The 23,671-nt window shown below is 39.8% G+C and overlaps 1 protein-coding gene across 6 annotated transcripts in view; it reads right to left on the reverse strand.

Annotated features, from left to right (window-relative positions):
- Positions 1–23,671, reverse strand: part of tanc1b (tetratricopeptide repeat, ankyrin repeat and coiled-coil containing 1b) — a 107,379-nt gene that overhangs the window by 80,309 nt on the left and 3,399 nt on the right. For all 6 annotated transcript variants that reach the window (XM_031298707.2, XM_031298690.2, XM_031298699.2 and 3 more), the window contains exon 2: positions 13,723–13,816. In XM_031298707.2, the coding sequence (XP_031154567.1) occupies positions 13,723–13,783 (61 nt within the window). In that variant the 5' untranslated portion in view covers positions 13,784–13,816. The remainder of the gene's footprint in view (positions 1–13,722; positions 13,817–23,671) is intronic.

The following is a 23,671-nucleotide window of genomic DNA, read 5'->3' on the forward strand; positions in this document are numbered from 1 at the left end:
CACGGAAGAAATGGAGGAGCGGCCAGATTGGATAACATGGGCGGCGAAATGAAAATCGCTCCGCTTCACAGTGCTTTGTGGCTATTTGTAGCGCTTCTGGTGCAGTGTGTTTCTGGCGTCAAACATCTTTCTATTTCTGTCAGGTGGGTCTGTCTGTTTATCTTTCTCCTTCTCTGGGGAGTCAGTTAAATTACATTGGAACACTAATAAAATAACATCATTATCACAGAAAACTTTTCACAAAAGTTGAACAATGGCAGCTTTTGTCAACCCCAAAAGGAGTGAAGGGTAGGAGGCTTAGCCGACGCACATTGACCTATTGACCCACATCACTGTGCCTGTCTGAATGGGAAGTCAGAATTCAAAATGCAAGACTATGTCTCCAAAAATTATGATATATGCCAAAGACAGAATAACTGAATTAGCAGAGAGGAACAGTGTTGTTTCTGTTTGTCCATTGCCTGTAGCATTTATGGCAAACCACTTGGCTCGCCACAAAGAATACTATTTACAGTGCAAACTACGTTTGCAAAAGATGGTTATACTAGAAAAGTATATTTAAACAATATGATTCATGATACCATTCTATTTTCTCTCCATAAAAATTTACTGTACACACACACACACACACAAACACATGTGCACATACACAAATACTCCATTAGCTTCTCACTGGTTAATTTTGTAGACCACAGAGAAAATGAAGAAAGGCTATAATTAATTCAGATTCTTTCAGTCGACACACAAAGCACGATGACCATAGGACAATCCACCAAAGGGGGAATTCTCCCGCTAGACTGAGTGCCAATGTGGATTCCCTGTGTACTTCCGAGACCAGGGTGACAGTTTCACAAAAGCTGTCATGGTTAACACACAGCAACCCACAGAGAGGAGAGAGAGCCAGACAACAAGGACTACAGCATGGGGGAAGGTATTCAGTACAAGTCGTCTTTGATGATGAAGGACAAATTAGATCTAATATGATAATAAGATGCAAATCCCTCTGGTTCAAAAATTATCAAAATCATTTAAGACATTAAAAAAGAATACACATTTCTGTTAATTAAAGCCATACAAACAGTCTGTGAAAGAGGCATTAGTGTTTTTCCCAAGAGGACATTCTAATTTCAGACCACTTTACTAAGTCAGTAGTAGCCATAGGAACAGTCAAAATACTGTATAAGACAGCCTGACAAAATGCTGTAAAACCTAGACTGGTGTAAGTGATAAATAATAAAACTGAGTGTGTTAGCTCTCTTGCAACACATTTGCCACACTTTTTGTTTGCAGTTGTATAACATCATTGCCCGCCTGGCTTCATTTCTGGTGCAGAATTAAGTATATAGGGAATAAAAGGCAACCAATGCGACATCTCTTCCTTGAAGCGTTTATTGTATGTTAAGTATATTAAAAGACCGCTCCACATTCCTCCTGTGGGCTAATTTTCTACCATCGAAATGTCAATTTTGTCCGCAACAATCAAATTCCATTAACTCTTCAAGTGTCCAGAGCAACTCTTACTGGTTTCAAAGGATTACTCATCTATGCTGGTGGCCCCTGAGGAGAGAAAACAACTTTAGCTTGTCAGAAACAGGAACAGTTCCTGCAGCTCTGAAACCCTCAACTCAAATTCATATGCACTTGATAATGAGTACAAATTAGTTGCTTTATGCAAAAGCTAAGATGCTGTAGGCAAAGCAAGACTGCAGAATGTTCTGAATCCAAAGCACTAAGACTCTGTCCGTCTCTCTCTTCCCCTCTGATGCACACTCTGCAGTGGCCTGAGCTCTGGAATGCCTTTCCCACTGGCCCCACGGGAAGAGAGGCTGACAGGGAGGGGTATGTGTGTGTCTTGGGGAGAATAAGTAGAGGAGGAGAAGGATAGCAGTGGGCAGGCACCATGACATTTTCCATTCCTCTTCATAAATCACCAATTTAAGTGGGTATAGAAAAAAAAGATGAGCCAGACAGTATCTTTACCATGTTTTATTTCAAGATTTGTGACAGGGAAGCAGTAGGAAGGCCAATAAAGGGACTGTCAGAGGAGAAACACTGTGTACTACTTAATACTAAAAAGATTTTAATTAGACCATTCTCACAAAGTAAGAGGATATTTCTAATAACGATGAACTGATTGATCTACCTGAGAAAAGTCTATGCAGAAAAGAGCAGTTGTGCTATATTCGTGAAAACACACAATACTATCCTTTTATTGCACACATTTGGTCAGTCCTACATAGACTAGAGTATAATGATAGTGAGATCTTGCAAAGCTACTATGTGTATGTTCACGCCATCAATCAGTCTCAAGGCCGCTGCAGAGTCAAAGTTAAACAAAATGCAGGAGGAGCATTACTGTATTTCTACGTACCACTAAAATGCAGCATCGAAAGAGGTAGAGTGTAGGTACACTAACATGGGAAATAATTGTGCTGTCAAGAGTAAAAACAGTCACACCTGCAGTTTTCTAGTTAGAGAACTAGAATATAGAAAAAGTCCACCAAATGATTTATCAGGTGCTACTGCTAGTTATATCACCTAACAAAAAAATCAACTACACCATTTTAGGTTTGCATATTGTAGACAAAGGACAATAGCACACAAATGCAAATGTCTGACCATCAGTGAAAATCTAAATGAACCAAGTAGCCATGTTGAATTGCCAAGGGCTTGACCTTGTTTCATCAGAGATTTGGAATAAATTAGGGCAGATCCACTGTTGACAGTCCTGGCTGGAGAGTTATTGATATTCATGCTAGCAGTATTGTGTGTGAGGTCCCAGTATGAATGTCTCTCTGCATGCCTCCTCAGTACCAGGCTCTAGGCAAGTGGGGCACACTGTTCACTCCCGCACTAAAGAGAAAATACACCCCATCACCTCCTATCCATTCTTGTCCAACACCACTTATCATAATCAAAGTCCTCTGAGTGGTCAAAGGGAGTCAGCTGTCTGTGCTTCAACACTTTTCAACTAAGTTAGAAGTACCTGGCATACGTTTTTACATTCTATACATACCTGAGTGCATACCTACAACAATTGAGAGACCTTGTAAAGAAGGGCTAATACAGTGGCACTCAGCTTTACAGACACAATTCATCTATTTCGACTGTTTTTTTCGACTTGTCTTTTCTGGTAGTATCTCTGATCAAACGTCTAGGCACATAAGACTGATGTATTAACTCAATGACAAAGTCTTTATCTGGAATAAAAAGGACTGCTACATTGTCTTTTTTATTGCTGTTGAGCATCATCTGCAATGCTTCAACAGTGAAACTAAAATGTCTCACATGGGTTTTACATGGGGTTAATTACATCAATGTCCTCTACAAACAGCTGGTCCAGTCTAAGCAAAGGACAGATGGATGATAAATTACCGAGCACACTTGTCCATAATATGATAAATCATTTTAACAGTGCGAACACAACTCTGGGGACACCGTGCTACAAAGTGGTCACAATACAGAGAAGTGGTTCAGCAGTCCCACATTCTCAGATTTCTCTCTACCTTGGAGCTTTTGACTTCCAATTTTTGATTCCTATGTGTTAACAATATGGATAAAGCAGCACTGAGGCAGAAATGGAGATTATTTCCAGGCAAAGGTGCAATGTGGTCAGGAGTCCTCTGTCACCATGGAGATCTGGTTTAACAACAGATTTGGATTGCCATTAGCACAGATCATTAGGCAGAGCTTCTGCTGGGGCCAGGTGAGGTCATGAGAACACCACTAACCCCTGGACAACAGCTTGTTCAGTAATGCTAAATGGACGAGGATGTTGCACAATGGCTGTCCAATCTTTCCAAAGAGCCTAATACCATAAGCAAACAAGGACCACGGGAAAATCTTGCAGCTTTGTACCATCTTTGAAAATCGTTGTTAATGGTGAATCCATGTGAGTTTAGCATCAATCACATTCACCTCATTTCATGCACTTAGAGGGTTGATAAGAACTTCTTTTTCAATTCAATTAGCAAGTGAATGTTCTCCTGAGTTGCAAATTTCATGATTAATAATGTCAGAAAAAGCAACTCCAGCAGAATGCACCCCAGTTTCTATCCTGCTCTAACCACTTTTGTTAGGCATTAGTAAGCTTCACCAATAGAATAAAAAAAAAAAAAAAAAGAATCATCTTGAAATTCCATCTTTAAAATAATAGATATAAATATGAAGAGGGAGCACTCAGCGCAAACTGCTCCGCTTTGCAATAAGCACTATCCTCTGGCCCTTTGAGGCTGGGCACAAAGGAACCGAGGTCATTAGTTCAGCTTGTCTCAAACCCTCCTGAGCTAAGGATGGCAAGACATTCATCTGCAGGCACAATTACAAAAAAAAAAGAGTCTCTGTGTTCAGAAATGCAGAACAGAGCAGTGCAGAGCAGAGTACGACAGAGGAGAGAAAAAGGGGCCCTGAAGCCCAAGACTGAACAGAGGTCTGACAGACACCCACACAGACTTTTCTGAGAGTCAGACGCTGTGGCAGCATGGGTTGGTGTCTGCACAGAGAGATGGCGATAAATTAGAAAAAACCCAACCCTCAGAATTCTTGGAAAAAATTTCAAAGTCAACTACAGAGAAGTAAGCCAATGAACAGCTAGTACTTCGTACATCCTATAGGTGACAGTGTAGTATTCTGCAAAGAAAGAGACACTCCAAGTGCTCATTTAGATAACAGACAAAGGATGTTAAAGGTATGAAAGCAAAGCGGAAAATCAGACGGTAGGAATGTGTCTGCCCAAGAAAGTCACGCTGTAATTAGAAAAACCAGTGGCCTGCTGACCTCTCTAGCCAATGAACTGCCTGGACAGCCACTATCGCCACCTCAAAGACCATCTAACACCCTGGCGTGTTAACTGATAAACTGTTTTTCCTCCTCTTTGAAGTAGCAAAAACTATTCGCACATGAATGGGGGTTGGGATAAGGAGAGCTATGACTGGTGTTGGTGTGTTGCTGTGCTGTAGATGACATCACCTCCTGCGTCCATCGAGACTTCATGTATTTGTTTGGCTTCTTGTCTGTTGCTGTGCACATACTTCCAAGGTCACAGGCACCATCGATGCTTGAAGTGAAGTGAATGAGAGCCAAATTAGGGTAATGGAGATTGGTCACCGGCTGCTACTGCAGACAGTGCGCCTCTGGGAACCATAGAAGCATTTTCCAAATTCCTCCCAGTGAGAAGCCACTGGACAGGAAGAGCAGTGTCAGATTTGACCATTAGCATGTGCATTTAGCTCTCCTGCATGCGTTGTTGGTTGAATATCACCAAAAAAAAGGACCATGGGATGCAAATTATAGTTCAAATGAAAACAATCCCTATAAGAAAAACTGCATTCATCGACACTCAAATGAGCCATAACAGCAGTTTTAGGTACAGTGGAATTCTCAAGCCACTTTAAATTTAATATTACCAGTTGTGCCACTAGAAGAAGAAAAAAATCTGAAAAAAATCTAAAGTAATCAGTAATCTGGAGTTATGTCCACTGACAGTTATCTTAACCGGTTGGAGAAACAGTTAACCAATCAGAGATTTGAAGATGGGATTAAGAATGGGGTTGTCATCTTCGTACATAGCTAGCTACCTAGCTACATCCCTGAAAAATAGTGATAAGGAAAATGAAGACAAGTGCGGATGAGATCAAAGCGGCTGTAAAGGTTCTTGTAGGTCGACCTACAGAAACTTTAAAAAAAAAAAAATTTGAATCACAGAAAATGTTTCTATGATCAATGTGAAAAATAAGGCTGAACGATTTTGGAAAATAATCTAAATGCGATTTGTTTTAACCAATACTGCGATTTAAAATGTGATTATTTTTTAAGCTCTTTAGCTTCCGTATTATTCAACAAAGACAAACAATAAATCATTGTATAGTATGACATAATAACATAATATTAGATAGATTAAACATAAACTATGCTTTCCTGTAGGCCAGGCCTGTATGTTATTATATTAATGAATGAAATTAGTTGATGCATACATTTATATGAATGACTTTATTTATAAACTACTACTATTATTTATTTATTGCTAATGCAATTAATCATTCAGCCCTAGTGAAAAATGTTAACTGCTCTTAGCAACCATCAGTGAGACAAATAAGTCACTGGCTACTGATTGGTAAGGGCAAATTAACAACCCCACCAAAAAAGAAGTGTAATGAAATAGCAATTCAGTCTGATAATGAGGCTAGACTAAGTACCATAAGAGCAATGTACTGTATCAGTACAATTAGGTTAGGCGGCATTATCACATTTGAAGATTGTTTGGCAACCAAAAGGTACATTTTGATGCATGGATATTTTTTTTAACAGTGAGACTGGCCGACCAGGTTCACTGCTTTCTCCATGAGCCCTTATTTTGCTTTTCAGAAGGAGAAACAGGGAGTGTCTAGTGTGGATACACCTGAGGTGTGTGGGCGTGTGTGTGTGTGTGTGTATGTGTGTGTGTGTGTGTGTGTGTGTGTGTGTGTACATGAATGTGTGTGTAAGTGAAAGATGTGGTTTGAGCTACGCCCTGCTAATCGTTGCCTGCTGGCTGCACAGTGCTTTGATAGCCGCGTAGGTCTGTGCACTCAATGGTCTCCTTTGTAGATCAGGTGCATTCTTTTCTCCACCATCTTAAATCCTACCATAACTGTCTGGGCATGGAAATCTAGACAAACATGACTGGGAGAAAAAATAGCAAACATGGGCCAAAAAGCCATTTCACAACTTTCAGCACAGTTTTATTTTAATTAAAGTTAGAAGAAGGGCATAGAATGGTAACCTAGACATAAACCTAGAGGTGTTTTAAGTGATTTAAAGATCTATTTGTTACAAAATACTTAAACTTAAAAGCTCAAGTGGTGAACTAAAAGCAACCTGAGCTTCGTAGCTGCATGACTTTCTTGCCGTACTTAAGTGTTTTCCATAAGGAAAACCATGAGCTGATGATAAAAGGAATCAGTGGTTATGGTCTGAGCCCTAGTTATTATGGTTAATCAAAGGATGTTAATAATGTTTCTTGAGGTTGCTTGCCTCTCGCTGTCTCTGTCGCGCTCTGTGTGTGTGTGTGTGTGTGTGTGTGTGTGTGTGTGTGTGTGTGTGTGTGGCATAACATGGAGTCTATCTTCCTGTCCTGCACAGGTCACATAGTGTATGTAATCTGTGGTCTAGACATCCTGTGGTTGACTGTGCATCTCGTTTGTCCGTCTGTCTTGGTTCAGCAGTCGCAACTTTCAAAAGTTGCGACACCAAATTTATGAAAAGAACAGTTTGTCTTTGTTAGTTTTTCTCTATGCTTTAGTATAAAGTTTGCTAAGTACATGAACACTGCCTTTTACTGACTAGATGCTTCCTCTACTGTTGTTACCATACAAAAGTTTCATCCAGAAACTACACCAGAAATACATCATGCATTCCTAATTCACCTGGAGCACACTCTTGGTGTAAGCGCAGTTTTCCTAATGTTTTTTTTTTTTTTAAACTTCTACCCATGAAGGAAGAACACAGTGAGGGAGTTTTCTTTTAGATCCCTTAAAAGCCACAGGACAAGGAGAGAGCGTGTCTCAAAATGGCTGCGGTAGATATGGCTAGAGAGGAGGCTGCCACCCAGCTGTTCACAGAGAAGTACCAGGCTAGCATAGGCAGTTTGACATTAGAACCTGTGGGCAGCCTCTGTACTGAGTAGTGTTTGTTAATGTCTGAGGGGATGGTCGACCACCATGTATATGTCAGTGAGAGAGTTCACTTTAATCCTGCACCCGGTTTAGTGCTTTCCATTAGTAATGTAGGAAGGCTGCACCTCAGACCAGAAACAAAGTTCTTCAAAAGAAACCTTTGTCACCCATATTAGCAACATGAAGCACATCCTTTGGCTTCAGAAAAAAAGTTATCATCTAACCCACAAAGTGGCTGGCACACATTTAAGAGACCAAAGGGTGAGAAAATAATTGTAGGGCAAAAGCAAGCCTGTTGACTGTTTTAGTATCTACCTAATGCTGCTGTCATCAAAAAACAGCCTGTGGTTAATTCTGACTCACACATGAACAAAGTTAAAACATTTTTTTTTAACTTTTCCATTTCTGCCCACAATACAACCGCTAGATTATTCCAGGGTAACAAATGTTTGTGAGAAAAGCTACTTTAGCAGCACTAACTGTCAAAAGCTAGCTTTTTCTGAGACAAAACTTTGAACAACTGTCCATCAAAAGCTCTTTTTTTTGTTTGGACAAATAACTGACCACCTGTGGTTATTGTTAATTCTTCACATAACAGTAAAAATGCCACATGTTAAACCCCTACGGGCATCTGAAAGAGAAAGAATAGAGACAACAAGAAATGAATCCCTGCAATAACAGCTGCAATATGTAACTGTATCACCACAGAGAGGGAATATACAATACAGAAAGCAAAAGAGAGATTACAGAATTCTGCATTGTCAGTTGCCATCTAAACCACAATAAACAATAACACAACAGCAGAAACTACTGCTTAAAAAATATTATTAGCTTTATCAACACCTCACTGCAGGCTCAATAAAAACTTAACCGTATACGCTTTACAAAGAAAGTATTTATTGCAGGGCTATTGAGTCCACCCCCTGAAGAAAATTCAGTATGCACTGCAGGTTCAACCTACTAACTCTTATTTTCAGGAACTATTTGAATGCATACAAACAAAACAAAATCCTGCTTTGTAATTTGCTGTTGTCTGACCCTACGCAACAAATCACTGTTTAAGGTCAAACACCCAAGAAACTCACAGAAACTGCAGAGACAGCATGTACCAGTCACCACCACAGCTGAGGCAACAGAGTGCAGTGCTTAATAGTCTCTCTGTAACACACACACACACCTCTTCTAAATGAGGTTCTCCTAATCAGAAATTGACTCTTTAAAAATGTCTTTACAGACTTAAAAATTCCCCCCCCCCCCGCTGTGGGAGACCTTGATGATGATAAAAGTTAAGTTGCCACATGTTCACTCTTCAGCTGTAAGCCATGCTGCATTTAAAAGGAACAAAGAAATGGCACATTTCAAAGGGGACTTTGGTGCAGAGGCAGTTGTTATTAAAAAGGCGATCAGGCATCCATGTAAATAAAAATGTTCCGGTCATAAGAATTGTACCAATCCTTTGCTCCTACCTCACGACTCTATAAAAATCTGTCTTATGTCAATGCTGTCAGAATGCCATACAGAACAACTATTGTCCCAGTAGATACACTGCTGGGAAATTAAATCAGGCCAGTAGGGTTGGCACCCATTTTCTGTGCTTGCAGGTCAACAACAGGACTGCTGCCTCCCATGAAAATGAGAAAATGGTGTATTAATGTGGTTTCTGTCTCCATACTGCCAAAGAAACTACGAAAAGCCTTCCAACTGGTGGATGCATATATCTGTTTGTGTTCACATGGCGCGTGTGTGTGTGTGTGTGTGTGTGTGTGTGTGTGTGTGTGTGTGTGTGTGTGTGTGTGTGTGTGTGTGTGTGTGTGTGTGTGTGTGTGTGTGTGTGTGTGTGTGTTTGTTGGATGGATGAATAAATCAGCCTCAAAGAGTGCTTGGCAACGCATGCTAGTGTGATTAACACTGTGTCACCCACAACAGACAACTGTCTGGCAGCTGCCCCAAGCGGCCGAGCTCATCAAGTAGTAAGCTCAAGTTGGGGGGCCTTCAGAGACAATACCCAACACACAGTCTCACACAGAGTCACCATGGATGTATAGTCACCCACAGCAATTAAAGCGGAGTCAAAGATGCTGTTTCCATGGGTCACATCATGAACAGATACTGACTGAAAATTGTGTTTTCACGTTTGTCTGAAAGGTGATCTTTGCTACTCGGTTTGATGTTCTGAAGCTGTTACAACAGTCAACTAATAAAGTCCAATTCTGTGATGAATCACTGCCATTCACAGGTTATCTTCTGCCTATAATTACTATACTTTACTGTACTGTTACTTCAGTACACAGTTGTTAGAATAAGAGTATCTGCATCAAGAAGAAAACAGGATGAAATGCATTCACACAAACTTGCCTTATGACAATTCTACCAACTTAGAACAAGCAATTTGCTTTATAATGAACTACAAACCAGACACGCTGTGAATAAATAGGAAGTCATAGGTGAAACTTGCAGTAAAATCTGAGGGGCCTGTATCCTCAAAGAGAACACCAATTAAAACCCTGTTTGGTTCTTTACAATATAATCATCTTCTTGTGCCTTCGGGTCCCAAATCTATTAACTCAAGTGAGGCTTACTTGCAATGTAACCTCTCTCAAAAAATGTTGACATCAAAGGCAACAGGCCACAGCAAACTAGCATCCCACTTCCGGAGTGGCAGACCATTAAAAAAAAAAAAAGAGTACTTAAAAGGGATTAAACAAGCCAATTCCAAACAGATTCCTTACAGACTGAGTCTAGAAGAGGCAAGAGAGGAGGAGGAGGAGGGATCTAGGAGGAGCACATGATGGAGAAACTAAATTAGCAAACTGTGTGTTTTTGTGGTCTTGGCAATGGAGAGATCCCAAAGGAGAGCTAATGACTGTAGTGGTATCTGGCATAGGGGCCAAGTTTCCTTGACTGCTTTAAAGTTGCCTCCAGTCCATAGCCACCATGGCATGAGCAACATATGCTGAGCTATCTTGCAATTATACCATTATCAAGGTCTTTCCTCCCACTGATTTCCATTATGTGTTGCTGAGCAGATTTTACAGGGACTTTGTACTTCTGCTCCTTCTGAAGGAAATAAAGTATGTACAGTCTGACCTATAGGAAAGCAAGCAGCACTGTGAACAATGGGGTTGACTAATAAACACAATTTTCATTCATCTGCAAAATCTGACAAAATCAGCAACAAGCTTGTAAGCAAAAGATATGTACCAATACCAACTGTCAGGTATAAAATAGGGATGCATCGAAGCAACTTCTTTAGTCCCGAAACTGATACCTGGGGTTTAGGTAACAGCTGATACAAAGTACTGATCTAATACCAGTATTTAATTAATAAGCTGTATCCCTCACTGTGTGGAAGTGACTGGGATCATTCTTTTATGTGTAAGGCAACATCATTACAAGGTGCACCTGAATGCAGCATGAGTTTACGAGGGGCACCTGAATGCACAATGAGTTTACAATCGGCACCTGAACGCACCATGAAGTCCCATCGGAACCCACACGCTTTTCCTTTTGTTGTTTGTTTACACAACTTACTGGCAAGGCAAAATGTTGCCACACCGGTGACTTCAGGGAAGCAGGATGATTTTCCAGTAAACTACTGTTACCCTGTGTGTTTAGCTGCATGCTACCTATAATAAGCTACGCTATGTCATCTGCGTGTTGTTGTTTTTTTCTTCGGCGCACACAAGTAGGCGGGGGTGGAGAGAAAAAAACAGCAGACTATAAACATAGAATTAATTAAATGTCAGCGATACCTGATCCAGCTATTTGGGTCAGTATCTGTCCGATATCAGTATCAGTATATGTTGTATCCCTAGTATAAAACAGTGAGACAAATCTCAAACATAACACTGATGCTGTATCAACCAAATTAAACAAGTCCTTGACCATAATACAATTTGAAAATTGCAGAAAGATAGAACCGCGTACAATGAAATACTAAATGTCAAAACTCCATTACACCAGACATTTAATTTGAAAACAACTTTCTAACCCAAAACCATTTTGGGTAAGAGGTGAAATCTTTATTTAAGCCTCACAGACGGTGCAGTGAATATTTTATGTCCAATATGGTACTTTCTTGTCTCAGATACCATTAACTATACTTCAGTGTACCTAATTTGATTAACGCTGCATTCCTCATCAGGGCTTCTGTGTTACAAATCTCATTTCAGATCCCAGGAAGGACCTGAATTTATAAACTCTTCAAGGACAACAGACGAGTAAACACAGGGTGGCAAGGTATGCAATTTAACACTTTCAATGCAACTTACTCTCAACTCATCAGAATCTTAATCGCTATATTTTAGGAACATAATCTAGATTTATTTTAAGGAATATGTCTTATTTAATACAAAATACTCTTTAAGTCTGAAAATAAAATATGCAGCAGAGATTTTTGCCCTATGCAGGGACAACAATGGGGCAAAGTGACCACTGCTAGCTGTTGTATCTCTGTGACCTCTCATCTGTCTTAAGAGCCCTAAACAACAGAGAGGAGTGGCCAGATTTTATTGTCCCAGCATGAGAAAAGGAGACAGAGCTGCTTTAGCTTGATGGATAGGGTCCAACTGGGAGACTGGGGCTGGGATAAAGGAGCTGTATCCCGCCATAAAACTTTGCTGCTCCCAGCATTTACGTGCACAGAACCTCCTGTGTTTTAGTGTAAATGTATGTGTGTGTAACAGGGACTCTATGTTATCAGAATGATTCATACATGTGAGACAGGTTGCAACAACTTGATATAAAACAATACAAGCCCACAATACTCAATTCTACCTTTGTACTCTGCTGGAGAGCAGTCGAGGTGAGGGGAGGCGGTCTTTTCCCTTTAATTTTTGCATTGACTGTTGAGTGAAACCATCACGTCAGACAAAGGCAGAAAGAGCACACTATGAGACATGCATCTACTTTATACAGTAAATATTTGAACCAGACTACCTGTTAAAACCAGCCCTGAGGTGGTAAATCAAGTCTCGGCTGGTAGATGCAGTGTAAGCATAAATGGTCATATGCTATGTAAAGACAGATCAGTGGAGGGGATTGAATGAACAAGAGACGAGTCAACAATGTCTTGCTGAGTTTGAGTCACGTTTAGTCATGTTAAAACTACTACAGATTTCCAAAGGAAAAGAAAACATGTTATGACACAATGGCCTAGTTGTCTCTACAGTCAAAAGTAAATAAAAAAAATAATGGTTCCATGAATTTTGGGTGATTGAAATACGCAGTGGGCTGGTGTTGGGCTACTGTGAGCCTACACAGTTGTAATTTGCTCCTCACCAGTGCTACACAGACTATATTGGTCCTTGCCATTACAGCAAGAGCCTTATTTTAAGTGTTGCATTCTGGGCCTATTGTTGTACCGAATTGCAGTGCAAAGCTACATATTAAACAAAATGTCCAAATACTTTTTCATAAATATACTGTGCCAAATGCTTTATTAAAGTTTAATTTGAGTTATGGTGAAAAATGGCACTTACAATTGTAACAAAGCACTAGAGGGATTTTCTTTTTAAGCTGTACACCACCACCGCCATTTAGTCACACTACCTGCATAAGTTCTGCATTGGCTTCAGTTATATAGCAACTAGCAGTTTTTTTGTTTCGTTTAGAGTAAAAAACTAACTTGACCTGTAATATTTTACTTTATTCCATATGTGCAAACATCTTTTCCAGCTCTTACTGTGGATATTTAACTATAAGTCAATCACTGAGAAACCACACAGCGCTCTTCAAAGAAAACATGTCACAGACAGAAGTGGTAAGGCTAAATTATTGTCCATATATATTAAGGCAATTGCTGCGAATGATGGTTTAGATGACAGTATGTTTGCCAAGTACACACTTAAGATTTAGTATGGCTTTTAGGCTTTCATCTCAACTTTCTCTTCAGTTTACATTAGCTGAATCACTACATTAAAGTTATATAGTGACAAATGAATTTATAAGTACTGAAAGCAAGATGATACATCTGCCTCTGAAATACAGTTTTTGTCTAAGCCTTTGGGGTATGTGGTATTTGTTCCATGAAACCTAGCTTGCTGATTTTTTCTCCTGATCTTCCACATACCTGAATCCTTCTTGCTCCCCTTGCCTCCATCTCTGTTCTTCTTCAGCACTGCTTTGAACATGGCAAGATTCCTGCAGGCCTCTCTGTAGGGCCCCTGGAAGGAAAACAAAACAAAAACAATTCAGTCACTCACAGCCACGACAAGACAACAGTGTTGTCAATCATGCAAAGCTATTGAAATTTTCAAGCAATACAAACATGTGTATTTCTATTCATGGGACAGAACAGAGGCCATTTCCTCTATTCACGTGATAATGAGAAAACCATTCTTCAAACAACTCCATAAGTATTTTTTTTTTTTTACCAAGGACTAACCAAACGATACAAAATGTGTCCTATTAAACCTAACATAGAAATGGAAAAACAGTGTATATCCGCATTTCATACTGCTTAGCTGGCACCCGCCTGGGAGTTTTCCCACAGCACTCCCAATCCTGCAGGTCATCAGTGGAGGGGCGCATGGAAAGAATGCTCTAATATTTAAACAGAAAAGGACAAGTTCTGCTATCTTGTTATGCAGGAAAACACTCTGTCGAATGCCCTGAATTCCACATGTAATTGATGCTATGTGGCTTAACTTGGGTGTTTGCAACTGCTTTCCATGGACAATCCCAAGCTAGTGTGCATTTTGAATCCTTAGAGTTAAACGGTATAACATAAAGTCAAGGTCCAGCCTGGATATGCCTGGATGTGCTTGTTTACTTTGGGATTATTTATAGTCTTATGTAGTTGTACAATGGTAAAAACATACTTAACTAAACACTGCGGCAGTTAACACAGTTAATTGTGTGGCATATTTGGTTTCTAACCCTCTAAAAACATTATAGGTTACTACCCTACTGTATTAATAGCTTCAGAGCAATCTATCCCATGAAAAGAAAGTTTTCGACCAAATAAGGGTATGCCTTTTGCAAACAAAACACACAGTCCTTGCACTGAGTTCTCAACCCCAGTAGCCAGGCTTTAAATATCTAGGTCCTCTTACTGCTGCTGGGAGAGAGGCTATTGATCGGCCCTTTTTCATCCTTGATGGTGTCAGAGGAAACATTGTGAAGCAGCGCCTCCACTGAATCCGTTATGGGAGGTGAAGGTGTAGGGGGCAAATCCCTGAGAAACCTCTGTACCTCAACTCAGCCTTGACTGTTCAAAAAATTAACTTTTCATGAGGTTTCACTTCACCGAGTCAAAATCAAGATTATGAATGCAGTTTCAAGGCAGCACATGATTACTGTACTGGTGTTTCATTCTAAAGTATCCAGGGAAAACACACACAAAGCAAGCCCATCACACTTTCCATCCCTTCTCCATTTATTTTACCCCATACCTTCTGGAACTGATCCATTTGGCTATTTTCAATTTCTAGGCTCTGTTCAATTTTCAAATAATATAACAACAATGCCCTTTAAACAAAGCCTGTACTGAAAACCGATTTCATTTAAAGCTGCCAAACATTGATTTAATACCCCACCTCTGTCTCTACATCATATGAACTAAATGAAAAGTATCTCATAAACATTCCTTCATATTTCAACACTACTGCACTACTCTGCTTTGAAAAAGAGAAATGTTTTGTGATATGAACTAAATGATAGTAATGTATGTCTGGTATGTTTTTGACTGAATATTACATATTGATGTAATAACAGGGAGGTCAGATGGCAGGATCAAGTACAGAGCAGCACTTCTGGAACTGGATTCAGTGAATGCTCAAAAATGCACAACAATGCACAGCTGTCTGAACAAAGACAGTAAGGTAAACGCCAGGTGTGATGCATGTAGTACAGTGAGAAACAGATCTGAGGACTGTGCCTATCAGTGGCGGCTTGTCAATAGAAGCCGCTAGGGTGCTGCCCCCATCAAATTCCAGAAATATAAATGTATACAAAAATGATATAAAAATAAAATTAAAATAAAAAAATAAAAAATAAAATAAAATAGTTTACTCATACGATGTGCCAGCTGGTAGTAAGACCCTCAGCATTTAATAAAAACTGGCTCGGTTAACTATTTTCTACGTTTCAATGTGTTTCATGCAGTTTCATGGGCAGGGATGGCGGACAAATGTCTATCTGAGTCCTTAAACTTTCGGCAAGCATGTGACCTGAAGCTGGTCTCTAATTGGTTTCTTAAAGATTATCCTCTGGGCGCACCTCGCTGCGTCCCTGGCGAATCAGAATTGGATACATGTTATTTTATCCAATCTGATTGATTCTCGACACCTCCTGTCATTCAACTTTACGCTCTTGGCCACTGCTGCGCTGACAAATCACACAGTGACACAGATCACTTTCGTAGAGATAATGGCAACAGTTAAACCAAATTCTGTCATTGATTTACAAAAAAAAAAAACTTTCAGAGGCCGTTCGCTGGAAGAAAAAAAAGCTTGTAGCTTGTAAAACATGTAGACTTCCTCTATGCCAAGCTCCAGAAGAAGAACATTGATTCGGTCAAAGGGAGCATCCAACAGTTCCAACAGGAAATACAAAAGATCGGGTAACTGTATTCCTGTAATATGATCATTATTTGCTTTCTCTTTCATTATTAACTCTCTTTCTCTTTTGCCAATATTATAATAACTTATATTTGTCCTTTGCAGAAACTCTCTCCATTCCATTGGTGAGCAAAGCAGTGGTTCTCGGCCAACAAAGAGGCGCCGGGTGCTCAGTCCAGAAGACGGAGAAGGTGAGTTTGTTATAGAAATCAGTCAAAATACCATTTTACATTATTGTTGTGCTGCAGAGATGTCCTGCCCACATATCATATTCTACAGACTCAAGAAAACATTTTTTGTTTGGTATAAATCCTTACAAAAATATAAAAAATATAATAATTTTAATATTATACAACAGCATCTTGAAAAGAATAAATTGGCAACATAAAAATAAATGATCAAATGAAATATGAAGTCATAAACTACCCACCATATATATATATATATATATATATTTTTTTTTATTTTTTTTTTTTTATTATTATCTCTATAGGTCTGTGACACCATCCTGGGACACACTAGGGAGCGTTTCTCCTTCACAGACCACCTTGTCTGTGCCACCTTGTTGTCATTACCACACCGATGACCAGAGGTGCTTCTCAACCTTGAAAATCTTTCTCAGAAACACCATGACCCAGGAGAGGCTGAATGCACTGGCCATGCTGTCCATGGAAAAGAGACTTGTTACTGAGATGACTGACTTTAATCAGAGAGTCATTGAGAAATGTGCTTGCCAGAAGGAAAGGAGAGCAAAATGTATGTTCAAGTAGTTAACATACTTTTTGGTAGTGGGTGGGAGGATATAGTTAAAAAAAAAAAAAAAAAACTCATTCAGAGTCACTATCTTCTTATGTTTGTAACTTGAATCTTGTATCATATTGTCTTGCTCTTCTTAAATATAAAATACATAGGCCTAGTTGTTTAAATAAAGTAGTGCTGGTTGTTTTGCCCAATTTCAAAGTACTGCCCCCCCCCCCTCACCAAAAAAAAAGCTCCCCCCAAAAAATAATTATCACCAGCCGCCACTGGTGCCTATCTGTACAGAATAGTGTAGTTCAGAATAGTATAGTACATCATAGCATAGCAGAGCACAGCATAGCATAGGATAGCATAGCATAGCATAGTGTCAGTGAACTGCTGACTGCTGTGTGGGAGCTGGCTGCTCATCTCCACAGTAACAATAAACATCACCCAGGTTAACCCAAAGGAAATGAGAAACGCCCTCTTGAAACTCCAAAAGCCAACATGACAAATTCCTTCCATCCCCTCCACCCCCATCACAGCTACCAGACACACACAGCCAGTACCCACAGTAAGAATGAGACACCACCTCTTCACAGTCATTACTTTTTATCCTGAGGTGTGCCTCATTGGCAATTTTTATCAAAGGTGGGGGGAATTAAGCCCTGAACATTACTCGAAAGAAAGCCAAACGTGTCTTATGACAGTGTTGTTGTCAAAAACAGATTTAACAATGACATAGTGATGATAACATATATTGTAAACAAACCAAGTGTCATTTGCTTGCTGGGAGCCATGACATAAATATAGAACCTGTGCTACATCCAATAACAGTGTGAATGCTTTCCCCCACAAGACACTGACACATTCTTGCCAACTGAACAGACAACTATGACACTAGGTTGTAATAGCCACAGATGGTCAGGGATCAAGATGATGTTTTTATTGTACTGACTCCAACAATGTCTGGTAGAGGTGCCCTACCAGACAGTGAAGTGAAAGTATTGGGGAGACAGTACAATTAGTAATATGTTACTGGCTCTTTGCACTAATTAAATCAAAATATAACCAATATTTGCAGGTATAACTGGGGTTGTAAAGGTGTTGCTTTACGTTAGACCAACTCTGTGTATGTTGGGAAATCTCTAAACTCCCTGGCCCCCTGAACCACCCAATGTGTGCTATGCAGTTTTAGCTCTCCAAAACCATTGTGAAAATTGGGGCAGCATTCAAACCATATATAAGATATAATTGTCTTATAGTTAAAGATCCTCTGTTGCAGCTAACACTTGTCACATAAGCTAGAAATCTGGTGTTTTTGATATGAGTGCGGAGTGCTGACATTTTACTAACATTTTACAAACATTAATTATAGCTATACCATGAACTGACAACTTACATGACCATGGGTCTCAGTTACATCTACTTATATACTAAAGAAATCCTCAACATAACACTAACATGATGCACCCTTGCCCTGCAGAGACAAACTATTTTAGTCTGAGTATCTTCATCAAGTATTTTGTATTCATGAATACATTTTTTAAAACAGGTGTGAGGACAATGTGTTGAAATTGCCTAAGCCTTAGGCTGGAGGTAGATGTAAAGAAATTTGATGGATCCTACAATAGCAAAGACACCACAACCAACATCAAATGCAGCTAGGCTGAAGCTGTGGTGGGGATATAACTGTGACCTTTGAAAAAAAGTCTCCTCAGAGATAAGTCATGGACTGCACGGTATGCAGCAAGACTGGCATCAAGATTCCTCAAGCACTCAAAGTAAGGTCTATCCCTATGCTTTTACGCTGTGTTTGGATATCAGCCTCAAAGCATGCCCCCTCAGAAGGGGCCTCTCAATATTAAATCAGAGCAGTGAAAGTCCCACAGTATGGCTCACAGGTCTTTGTGGACACACACAGGCTGAATGATCAAAATAGACTCTCAATATTCACATTTGTTCTGTGCAAGACACCCCAAGATCAAACAGAAGCGGCTGAGAAACAGCACAGTATTGTGCTTAGGGTACTGCCTCTCTGTTTATGTCAAGAAACCAACAACCTAGTCAATCATATGTCCTCATCATGTTTCAAAATGTCCTAAGCAACTGAAGAAACACACAGTGTAGACCTTATTTGGGCAATAACATGTACGATTAAGGATGCTTCCCCACAGCTGGCATTTTCAACCAAGCATATGTCAGCTCTACGACCTTCACATGTGGATGGTGTGTTACCTGGAACAGCTCAAGGCAACAATAAAAAGGACTCTGGTCTATTGTACAATGAAGAGGTTTCCTTTCACAGAAGAGAAATTGGAAACCAGGATGGTAAAGGGGGGCCTTGGGTTATAAACATGTATGTTTTCCAGGTCATTCTTGACTTGATAGAGTTCAATTCCATATATGTTATAAGGAAGAAAAGATCCTCACCTACACAATGAAGATGTGACATGTGGTTAATAGAGCCATCTAGCTTTACCACAGTCATCTGAGAAGACAGCTATATATAGAACGGAAATAGGATTGTTTGACCCCATCTCCTCTGGCAGGGAAGGATTTCACATACATTGGTGGTTGGTGAGTTAGAACCTGCTTTGTCTATTGTGTTTTGGCACATAATAGAGAGAGTAGGGCTGAACGATTAATTGCATTTGCGATAATATCGCGATATGTTAAAACCCGATTTCCTAATCGCAAAGGCTGCAATTTGGTCACATGACTCGCGAGAGCAAATCAGTCTGCACTCCGCAGAGAAAGCATCAACTTAGCATGCTAACGCTACACTGTACCTTGAGCTGATTTCTGTCATTCAAACAACTCTGAGTTGTAGTTTAAAACTTTTACAGCCATTTTAATAAAATTAAGGGTTTTATTCTGGTTCGAGTCCATACGTGCAGTTAATGGATACAGACACGCAGAACTGAAGGCTCGGTTGGCAACTAGCTCTGATTAGCGGTTAGCTCCGGTTAGCGGTTAGCTCCGTTATAAAGATATGGAGTGGAGGAGCTGCCACTGAGAGGGGTAACAACCAGACTCTGATAAATGACGTTCGGGGAGCTTTCACAGCAGCGTGGCCGCGGTGTTTCAACGGTTTTATTAGTACAGTTAATCCCACGGCAAGAACACCAGCAGCTAGCTAACGCAACGATAGCCTCTCTGAGCAAGTGCACACGGCAGCACGCAACTTCACGAGGGGGAGGGGCTGGAGGCAGCTCCTCTCTGTGCACTGTAAAAAAAAATACACTGTTGTGTGTGTGTGTGTGTGTGTGTGTGTGTGTGTGTGTGTGTGTGTGTATATACTATAATTTTACTTTTTTAACTGTCTAGTATGTAATTGTGTGTTGTTCATACTATAAAATGATTTATTGTTTGTCTTTGTTGAATAATACAGAAGACAAAGCTTAAAAAAATAATCGAATCGAAATCGCAATATTTGGGGAAAAAATCGCAATTAGATTATTTTCAAAAATCGTTCAGCCCTAAGAGAGAGCACCCTTAAGCTCAGATCAACTTCACCACTCTTCCAGGATTGCAGCAAACAGCTATTTCCCACCTATGCGTTCATCTCTAGCCTGTTGAAACGCCCTGCCAGCTCTCCTCATCAACAAATTTTACATGAATGATCACTCACAGATTTCCACACAGTTGTCATAGCAACATGGACATTTTCACCATCGGCTGACCCTCTAGTTAGTTTTTCAAACACGGCCTCAAAGTGATCAGATTTTTTTTAAAACGCTCCTGTGAACTCCATAATTATCTATTCTTTTGTTATCCATTCACTGAGTGCAGGAAACAGGCCCGGCCTGGACGGTGAGTTCAAGTGGTCCATAAACAATGGGAAGTTAACTAACAAACCCTTGAAGGAGGAAGTGTGGGGAGTAGGTATGGAGGACAGCACAGTCTCAGTGCCGGCCATTGTAAGCAAAGGTTGTTATTCACACTCACATGAGTGGAAGGGAAATAACAAAAGAACAGACATTTTTATGTAACTAGTCTACCAGTTTGAATTGCTTTCAGCACAGCCCCCCACCTTAGAGCCTATGAGAAGCTGATATTCATCTTATGAGCAGAAAAGGGAAATGTCTTGGAATGCCAACAGCTGACATTAAAGAGTAAAGACAATTTTTAAGTTGTTAATACTACACCCCCAGCTTGTATAGTTTGACAGGCCAACAGTTAAAACCCTGCAACAGATCATACAGGCATGTCTACTTGCTAAACATTTCAATTACATTTTACTCTGTTAGTTTTGACTTTACCCAAAAAGCTTCAAGATACTTTCAACTTAAACATGAGGTAGACAAAATGGTGTACCTAGTACAACAGTGCATACTTGTAAATTACAAACACACTACTACAAAAGGTGTAGCATATCTAGGGTAATTAAATGCCAGGGTTCTATCCAGAACCTCTGAGTATGATGTGGGTAGTGTGTTATCAACTTGCAAAAATCAATCACCAAATCAGCATATTGTGTATGTTGGCAGCCAAAATTGCACAAGAATATGCATTTAAAATTGCAATTTTAAAAGTGAAAGGAAGTAGAGTGTGCAGCATCATTGTTTCATTCTTTAAAGCCAATTGGCAGCAATTGGCTTTAAAGAATTAAAAGAAATTAAAAGACGTCTGACAAACAGCACCTTGATGCTTACGTTTTCAAAGTATGAGATAACAGAGCTCCAAGGAGGCAAGGAATGTGCTGCAGGAATGACATATTTAGGCGACAGAGCTTATTTTTGCAATAATCCAAAATAAGCTCTGTGGCAAACAAAAGCTAATGATACTTGCACGTTCTGTTCAGCAAGATAATCTTCAAAAATGAACACCACAATTATAGTGTTTTGTTTTTTTACAGTTGTATCAAATTGGGTATTGAGAATTATGGAATTTCGATGGTATTGGTATTGACTACTATATTTCTGGTATCGTGACATCACTAGTCCAGTCACAGACATGGGCTGATTCAAAGTTCTAGCTTGGGGCAAAGCCAGCTAGTTTCTTATTGAGGAGGACTAGCCACATGGCTCAGCGTGAAATTAAAAAGGATAACAAGTCTGATCTGCTCATTAGACTGCCATGGGAAAAGCACTGTCATTTTGAAAAGACTGATTCACCCTCTGGGGCCACTTGTCCTTGATCTTTTCTAATATGACTGATGAATAAATCCAGACACAGGCCTACATGCTGGTGCAGCAGTGACTGTGTCTTTTTATCCCAGCAGTGTTGCTCTAGAAGTGTCAAGGCATGTTTTAGAGTGCAACCCTTGCTCTGAATTCACAGTTGCACCCCAGGCCATGGAAACTAAAGCTGAAACTAAAATGTTGGAAAAAGACAAGACATTGCACATCCTCACCAGATTAAAATCAAAACTAAGCCAGCCACAGCCTTACATAACCTACACTGATTTAGCATTGACAGATCGGAGTTTGACATGGATTTATGAATGAGTTAACAGTGCAGTGGGTCTCCTAAGCTTTCACATACCAGTTTCTCCACTCTGAGCCTTCTCTACAACAATTACACACTCCTTACATCACACCAACAACCACCACTCCTCTGAAATCATCAGCCAGCACCAGATATTTAACTGCATGCTGCGTAACAACAATCATCTAATCAGAGTTAAAGCCATTAACTCCTGCTATCACTGCTGATTACAGTATCATTCTATTACTGATTTACCATAGCAATCAAGTGTTAATGAACATCTGGAGTAAAAAAATAAATAAAGCTGTACCATTATTTCTTACATTTAATTTGACATTTGCCTCCCAGGAAGCCTGGTGTTTGATTAAGGGTAAAACATTAACAGTAGTGTTTAAAGTCTACAAGAAGTTTGCGCAAACACTGAGAGATTCTCCTCTTGCTAAGATTTATCGGTCAGAGGGTCACATATAATGTACTGACTTTAAATGAAATACTATGCCTAGTAAGCCAGAATTTTAGTCAGTGCATATTTATGTGGATGGGACAGACTATAAACATGAATTACCCCTTGGGGATCAACAAAGTATTCTGAATCTGAATGTGAATTCAACAGGGCTTCAGACCAAGAAGCACTTTGTAGATAAGATGCCACACCCACTTGTCAATTTTGTAGTGCAGGTTTATTCTTAGCCTGTCTCACTTTATCTATAGTGAGTGAACTACTTATATCATTAGACATTTTCCTGGGAGTATGAACATGTCAGTAACCAGAACTACTAGTTTGTCTTATGATGACAACTTCTACCACCACCACTACTACTGTACAACTACTAAACTTAAAACTCAATACTAAATACGAGCCTCACAGTCTAGTTGCCACAGAGATGCCTTTATCCAGGTTTGTGATTTCACAAAGTGCTGTCCCATTCATACAGCTATTGGAGACCATACACTCTCCTGCAGTCTCCTGGATCTTTGCTGATCATAGAAGTCATGTTAATTAAAGTCTGTGCGGGTCTAGGTGGTTTGTTTTCCTCTTGCTGTGAAAGAAAATGACAATTTCTGTAGATAGAACTGCACTAGCTGCCAAAGCTAAAATAATCATGACACATTGGAAAGAACACTAATTCTGCTTTATCAGTTTGCCAATGTCAACTAAATTGATCACAAAATGAATACTTAGTAACAAAATGAATACTTAGTAACAAAATTAATACTTGTAAGTAACTTGTAACGAATACGAAATTTTACACTTTGGTATGTCTGAGGCACTCTGCATCACTACAC

The sequence above is a fragment of the Sander lucioperca genome, chromosome 8 (assembly GCF_008315115.2).
Source record: "Sander lucioperca isolate FBNREF2018 chromosome 8, SLUC_FBN_1.2, whole genome shotgun sequence".
In the NCBI taxonomy this organism is placed as follows: domain Eukaryota; kingdom Metazoa; phylum Chordata; class Actinopteri; order Perciformes; family Percidae; genus Sander; species Sander lucioperca.